The sequence below is a fragment of the Crinia signifera genome, chromosome 1 (genome assembly GCF_055691185.1).
Source record: "Crinia signifera chromosome 1, ASM5569118v1, whole genome shotgun sequence".
In the NCBI taxonomy this organism is placed as follows: domain Eukaryota; kingdom Metazoa; phylum Chordata; class Amphibia; order Anura; family Myobatrachidae; genus Crinia; species Crinia signifera.
In genome coordinates, this window is record NC_139217.1 from 204,503,480 (window position 1) to 204,511,701 (window position 8,222).

At 46.5% G+C, this 8,222-nt stretch overlaps 1 protein-coding gene across 1 annotated transcript; it reads right to left on the reverse strand.

The window, feature by feature from the left end:
* Nucleotides 1–583: 583 nt before the first annotated feature.
* LOC146064014 (general transcription factor II-I repeat domain-containing protein 2A-like) lies at nt 584–2,434 on the reverse strand. Its single transcript, XM_083177019.1, has one exon. The coding sequence runs from the start codon at nt 2,432–2,434 to the stop codon at nt 584–586; it is 1,851 nt and encodes a 616-aa protein (XP_083033145.1).
* Nucleotides 2,435–8,222: the final 5,788 nt, after the last annotated feature.

Sequence of the window (8,222 nt, forward strand, 5' to 3'; positions counted from 1 at the left end):
GGACACACACCCATACAGATGCTCTTGAGTGGAAACAGGAAACGTAGCTGGCCACCTATAATCCAGCAGATGACTCTAGTATGGAAACAGGTGGAAGGTATTCTGGGGACCCAGGGCATAGACCCCGATACACCACTTAATAATGCTAGAGCACTAACAGAGGTAAACAAGCTACAGGTTAGGAAGATCTGGTGTGAGGAAGGAATAAAATCGGTTGGGCAATTGTACCTGAATCTGGAATTTAGATCCTTTCAGTCATTAAAGCTTGAGTTCTCCCTCCCAAATAAATACCTGTATAGCTATATACAGCTGAGGCACGCTTGCAATACACAATTTAACCAGGTTGGGCCCAAGATCGAACCATCATTAACTAAAAAAATATTAAAGAAGTGTCCTAACAGACACGCAGTGTCCTATTTATATAAGGCCCTAAGTCAGGGGTGGCCACACTTTCGGACTTGGGGATCTACTGTAAATGTAAAAAATCTTTTGGGATCTACCATAGTAAACAATCATAATGCGATACATAAACAAACAAAACATTCATTTTAGGCTCTAATGAAAGGGTGTTTTACACATAAAATTATTGGCAATGTGAAGTTGTTGCATGAGGCTGCATGTCTTGTGTTAACTCCCTAAACGACGGTTCCAAGCTAGTTAGGCACATATGAAGGCAGTATTTTAAATGCTCATCAGTCATACGACTTCTATATCTTGATTTAATTATTTTCATTTGTGAAAAAGCAGATTCACAAAGGTAGGTTGACCCAAAAAATGCCGTCAAATGAAGAGCTACTGATCTCAAGCATGGATACAGTTCTGCACTGAGTAGTTTCCAAAAATTATTATCAGAAGCTCTTGCTTTCAAAGGGATATCAGATTGCAGTTTTAATATTTCTTCCTCTACATTTGATGTATTCAGATTGAACATAGAGGAGATATTACCAGAAATGTCAGCAATGTCAACATCAGCAAATGGAAATGACATGAAGGCTAGGATAGGTTCAAGCTGCTTAATGTCCTGAAATCGCCTCTCTAGTTCTTCCCAAAGATTTTGGATCTCAGCACAGAATGTATCATATGTGCTGCTGCTCTTGGGATTCTTGTCTATCATTTTCTCAAAACTGGGAAAATTCCTCAAAATTCCCTTTGAAAGCTGTGACTTTAAAAACTGCAATTTTGATTTAAAAGCATTTATTGAACTTATTAATTGGATAATATTTTTATCCTTGCCCTGAAGTTCAAGGTTAAATGCATTGCAGTGACTGGTTAAATCGGTTAGAAAAGCTAGCTGTAGCAACCATGATGAATCATGCAGCTGAGATGGACTTTCTCCAAGTGATTCCAAGAACTCCGTTATTTCAGGCAACAAGGACTGGAATCGTTCTAAGAACTGCCCCCGACTAAGCCATCTTACATCATTATACAACAGCAGGTCTTCATATTCAGCCTCACTTTCCTCCAGTAGAGTACGGAAAAGTCGTCTTCGTAAACTCCTTGCCCGAACTGAGTTTACGATTTTCATTGCAATGTCCATAACATCATCCATGTTTAAAACTTTAGCACACAGTGCATTCTGATGTATAACACAATGGATTCTTGTAAAATCAGGAAAATCCTCATTTTTTTTACATAGTCCAAGAAACCCATTATTCTTGCCAACCATGGCTGGGGCTCCATCTGTGGCAATGCACACTAGTTTGCTAAGAGGAAGATTATTTTCCTTGGCAAAATTCAGAAAGCCTTGGTAAATGTCTTCACCTCTAGTTTTTCCCTTCATAGGGATGAGAGTTAAAAACTCCTCCATACTACTCATATCAGGAAAAACCATTCTTATAAACACAATTAATTGTGAAGTATCCACTATATCCGTGGATTCATCAAACTGCAAGGAAAAGTAACAACAGTTACTGATGTGTTTTCTCACTTGCCTCTGTAAGTCATTGCCAATTCCCTCTACTCGTCTCACTGTAGTTTGACGAGATAGTGGCATATCTCTAATTGCTTTCAAGATGTCATCTTTATTTTTAAATGTTTCAAATAAAACACTTCCAGCACTAAGGAAAGCTTCCTTCAACATTTCACTATCCTGGAAAGGTTTCTTGTGTTTCACTAAAATATTTGTTATACGGAAAGATGCTTCAGCTGCAGCCTGGGACTGCACAATAGGTTTTGTGAATGTGAGCTGTTGCGCTCCTAAATGAGTTTTCAGGGATTTCACTTTAATCTTCCTTAGTTCACTGTTAGGCAGAAAGTCTTCATCATATTTTTGATGCAGACTTGAGTAATGTCTCTGTAAATTCCCCTTCTTCGCCAAAGCAACCTTAGCATGGCATATTAAACATATGCATTTGTCTTTAAACATTGTAAAAAAAAAATCATGTTCCCATTCTTCATGAAAATGGTACGTTTTGGGCCTTTTAGAAACACTCATGCTCAGCAAGTATGCTAAAACACAAATTAAATATAAAAATGTATTTTAAAATGAACCCAACAGGGTACACCTGTGTTTTTAGAGAAATAAAAGCCAGCAGGACCAGAACGATTTTAGAGCATCCAGATCCCTGGATTTTTTAGATAATACTAGCCAGGAGGCTCAGAGAAATTAGGACGCACCCAGATCCCTGGATGGATTTTTCAGATAACACCAGCTAACAGGCTCAGAATAATTGGGACGCACCCAGATCCCTGGATGGATTTTTCAGATAACGCAAGCTAGCAGGCTCAGAATAATTGGGACGCACCCAGATCCCTGGATGGATTTTTCAGATAACGCCAGCTAACAGGCCCAGAATACTTAGGACGCACCCAGATCCCTGGATGGATTTTTCAGATAATGCAAGCTAGCAGGCTCAGAATAATTGGGACGCACCCAGATCCCTGGATGGATTTTTCAAATAACGCCAGCTAACAGGCTCAGAATACTTAGGACGCACCCAGATCCCTGGATGGATTTTTCAGATAATGCCAGCTAACAGGCTCAGAATACTTAGGACGCACCCAGATCCCTGGATGGATTTTTCAGATAACGCCAGCTAACAGGCCCAGAATACTTAGGACGCACCCAGATCCCTGGATGGATTTTTCAGATAATGCAAGCTAGCAGGCTCAGAATAATTGGGACGCACCCAGATCCCTGGATGGATTTTTCAGATAACGCCAGCTAACAGGCTCAGAATACTTAGGACGCACCCAGATCCCTGGATGGATTTTTCAGATAACGCCAGCTAACAGGCCCAGAATACTTAGGACGCACCCAGATCCCTGGATGGATTTTTCAGATAATGCAAGCTAGCAGGCTCAGAATAATTGGGACGCACCCAGATCCCTGGATGGATTTTTCAGATAATGCCAGCTAACAGGCTCAGAATACTTAGGACGCACCCAGATCCCTGGATGGATTTTTCAGATAATGCAAGCTAGCAGGCTCAGAATAATTGGGACGCACCCAGATCCCTGGATGGATTTTTCAGATAACGCCAGCTAACAGGCCCAGAATACTTAGGACGCACCCAGATCCCTGGATGGATTTTTCAGATAACGCAAGCTAGCAGGCTCAGAATAATTGGGACGCACCCAGATCCCTGGATGGATTTTTCAGATAACGCCAGCTAACAGGCCCAGAATACTTAGGACGCACCCAGATCCCTGGATGGATTTTTCAGATAATGCAAGCTAGCAGGCTCAGAATAATTGGGACGCACCCAGATCCCTGGATGGATTTTTCAGATAATGCAAGCTAGCAGGCTCAGAATAATTGGGACGCACCCAGATCCCTGGATGGATTTTTCAGATAACGCCAGCTAGCAGGCTCAGAATAATTGGGACGCACCCAGATCCCTGGATGGATTTTTCAGATAACGCCAGCTAACAGGCCCAGAATACTTAGAACGCACCCAGATCCCTGGATGGATTTTTCAGATAACGCCAGCTAACAGGCTCAGAATACTTAGGACGCACCCAGATCCCTGGATGGATTTTTCAGATAATGCAAGCTAGCAGGCTCAGAATAATTAGGACGCACCCAGATCCCTGGATGGATTTTTCAGATAACGCAAGCTAGCAGGCAGAGAATAATTGGGACGCACCCAGATCCCTGGATGGATTTTTCTGATAACGCCAGCTAACAGGCCCAGAATACTTAGGACGCACCCAGATCCCTGGATGGATTTTTCAGATAACGCAAGCTAGCAGGCAGAGAATAATTGGGACGCACCCAGATCCCTGGATGGATTTTTCAGATAACGCCAGCTAACAGGCCCAGAATACTTAGGACGCACCCAGATCCCTGGATGGATTTTTCAGATAACGCTAGTTAACAGGCCCAGAATACTTAGGACACACCCAGATCCCTGGATGGATTTTTCAGATAACGCCAGCTAACAGGCCCAGAATACTTAGGACGCACCCAGATCCCTGGATGGATTTTTCAGATAATGCCAGCTAACAGGCTCAGAATACTTAGGACGCACCCAGATCCCTGGATGGATTTTTCAGATAATGAAAGCGAACAGGCTCAGAATACTTAGGACGCCCAGATTTTCTCACTATTTTAGATATATTCCTACACTGCACAGAGAGCTCACTTAACACGACTGCTGTGTGTCAGTGTTCACAGCAAATGGCGGGCAGTAAGGGTGACGGAGGTACAGTTGCTTCCTAGCCCAACCAATAGAATGTCTCCCTCCCTTACAGGCAGGCTGTGAACCAATCACAGCCCGTTTAGTGCAGAGTGGAACTGAATGGCCCCTCCCCATTTCCCCAGAACAAAGCTTTTACAGGGCAGGAGAGACCACAGCGTCTGATTGGTTCTTGTATCCCGACACTGTTAACCCCTCTCCTGCCAGTGCTGTCAAAGACACAGTTAACCCCTTTAATCCTAATCCTGTCGCCAACATAGCTGACCCCTCCACTATTAAAAGGTACTTTATTTTTATGGGAGAGTAGGCAATTTTGGGTTGGGGCGCAGGTGTCCTTCCCCTGTTAGTGATGAGCTAAGCGCCGCTGAAGCACTGAAACCGCACATGTAGGAGGATCCATACTATAATAAATACACTGACACTGGCAGGATCGAGTGCCAAATCATCACAGAACTACTGAATACTATCTATTTTCACCTGTTCATGTTGGTGCTCGTCCTCCCGGTGAGTGTGACTGGTGCTCTCTGCTCTCACAGGCTCTCTGCAGCACGTACGGAGAGATGAGGCCGGCACAGGAGACACACTGCACCGGAGCTGAAGCGCAGGTGTCAGACCCCTTTTGGCTGTGTGTCCCCGGTGCAGTGTGTCTCCTGTGCCGGCCTCGTCCCTCTGTACGTTTAGCAAGCCGCAGCATCTGACACAGGGGTCTGACACCTGCGCTTCAGCTCCGGTGCAGTGTGTCTCCTGTGCCGGCTTCATCTCTCCGTATGTGCAGCAAGCCGCAGCATCTGACACAGGGGTCTGACACCTGCGCTTCAGCTCCGGTGCAGTGTGTCAGACCCCTTTTGGCTGTGTGTCCCCGGTGCAGTGTGTCTCCTGTGCCTCGTCCCTCTGTATTTGCAGCAAGCCGCAGCATCTGACACAGGGGTCTGACACCTGCGCTTCAGCTCCGGTGCAGTGTGTCTCCTGTGCCGGCTTCATCTCTCCGTACGTGCTGCAGAGAGCCTGTGAGAGCAGAGAGCACCAGTCACACTCACCGGGAGGACGAGCACCAACATGAACAGGTTAAAATAGATAGTATTCAGTAGTTCTGTGATGATTTGGCACTCGATCCTGCCAGTGTCAGTGTATTTATTATAGTATGGATCCTCCTACATGACATGGGGAAGGACACCTGCGCTTCAGCCTCCCGACAGCTGCCTGCTCGGCATCGCGATCGACTGGGGACAGGCCTGCGGTCCACCAGTCGATCGCGATCGACGCTTTGGCCACCCCTGCCCTAAGTCATGAACTCCAAAAGGACGACTTAATAGAACCAAAAAATGTATGGGAGAGGGACTTGGGTCCTATCTCCATTGAACAGGACGCCCTGGCAAATGTAGGGCTAGAAACTAACCAACTTAGTCGGCAGCAGACTCAGCTGTATGTAGTACACAGAACATATATGACAGCTGAATTATTATATAGGATTGGAGGCAGGGAAGATGCTAACTGCCCCAAGTGCATGGTGAATATAGGATCATTCTGGCATTTACTCTGGGCATGTCCCAAGATAGCCGGTTCTGGGAATTGGTAATTGAAGAACTGTCTCTTAGGGGAGTCCCCAAGGAAAAGAGCACGCCAGCAGCATGTCTACTGGCAGTAATTGAGAAGGGTTCTATGGTTCTATGGATAGACATCTTAGACAATTTGTTATAAATGCTTATACCTTGGCAAAAATTTGTATAGCCAGGAAATGGCTTGCTAAAGAGGGTCCCGAGCTGGAGGAGTGGAAAGCTCTGATGGACGTAACAATGTCCCATGAAAAATTTACTTATATGGCAAGAGGGGCTGTAGGAACATACCATAAGATATGGAGCAATTGGAAGGTCTAGAGCAGGGGTGTCAAACACAAGGCCCGCGGGCCAAATCCGGCCCGCCAGACCTCTTCATGTGGCCCGCGCAGCCGCCGCCAGCCTTCACCTTTTATTCTCGATTTTTTTTTAAAACAAGAAAGCCGCCTCTTCAGCGCATGCGCGGCCAGGGCCGCCAAGAGAAATCCTGGGCCCCGGTACAACAACTTCCTGGGGCCCCCATGGACGGAGATCCCCGCACACTCTGCGGACCCGGTGTTACACCACTGCTTCCAAGGTGGATACATGTGCAAAAATTTACACTGTAATGTCTATTACACATGTCACACACCCATTACATATTATACCACATGCCATAATGCTCATTTCACGTTATGCCACACACCGTAATGCTCATTGCATATTAAGAAGTTAACATGCTCTACCAGGAGTTAACATGCTCTGCCAGGGGTTAACATTCTGTGCCAGGGATTAACCTGTCTGCCCTGATTTACATGCTCTGCCAGGGGTTACATGCTCTTTGCAAAGGATTTACACACACCCTCCAACATGGCCCATTTCATTAGGTACAAAATGTTCTGTTCCTGGTACCAGTGGCAATTACAGATGTGAGCCTGCAGCACAGTCCAATATTCAAAAGGGGGGGGGGGTCACATATACTGCCACCCCAAGCATCACTGTCCTGGACACACTGGCAGTTGATGTGACCCCCCTCTTTGAATTTTGGACTGTGTTGGAGTCCAACCTCTGTAACTACCACTGGCAGGGAAATCCAGGAACAGAGCATTTTGTACCTAATGGAATGGGTCATGTTAGGGGTACTTGCCACCAAATAAAAAAAAACCTGTGTGTCCAGACCAGGGCCCCCCTGACAGGCCTGGGCCCGGGTAAATTGTACCTGCTCCCCCCCTCTCTCGGCACCCCTGTGCGCGGCAGCCTACAAGCCAGAGAACGTCTGCCCTCTAGCGCAGTGCCGCCGGTCGTCAACCCCTCCTCCGCTCCCACCTGCTGTATAGGAGCCAGAGAGAGGAAAGAGCAGGTCCGTCGTGAATGGTGCTGCTGCTGCTGTGCACTCCAGGTCACTTACTGCTGAGTGTGCACTGCACAGTGACCGGGAACACGCTGCCCCCCACTCTTGGATAGATAGTGCGAGGAGCGCTACTCACAGGAGGGCGGGGGAAATGCGCCTGTGTGAGAGCGCAGCTGTGTCCTTGGTGGTGGAGCAGCTCAGACTGGAGTGGACGCATCAGAGCGGGTAAGTGTCAAACTCTCTGCCTATGTGTGTCTGTGTGTGCACTGGCACATTGCAGCCCATCATTAATTGCTGTGTCCCATTATAATAAGCAGGACATATGCCCTAAGACTGAGTGCTGCCCCCCTGTGCAGGCAACGTGTGCCCTAATGCACTGCAGTTCACAGCAATAGCAGGAGGGAAATGCTACTGCTGAGTTACAGTGGTATTATTTGGGACATACTTGTATGAAGGACACTATTATGATAATAAAGAGTGGACACATAGTCCTACAGATCCACAGGCCCTTTGAGGGTGACCAAACTGCTGATGCGGCCCCCCGATGAATTTGAGTTTGACACCCCTGGTCTAGAGCATGGGTCCTCAAACTGCGGCCCTCCAGATGTTGAGAAACTACAAATCCCAGCATGCCTTGCCACAGTTTTGCTATAAGGGAGTGTTAAAACTGTGGCAAGGCATGCTGGGATTTGTAGTTTC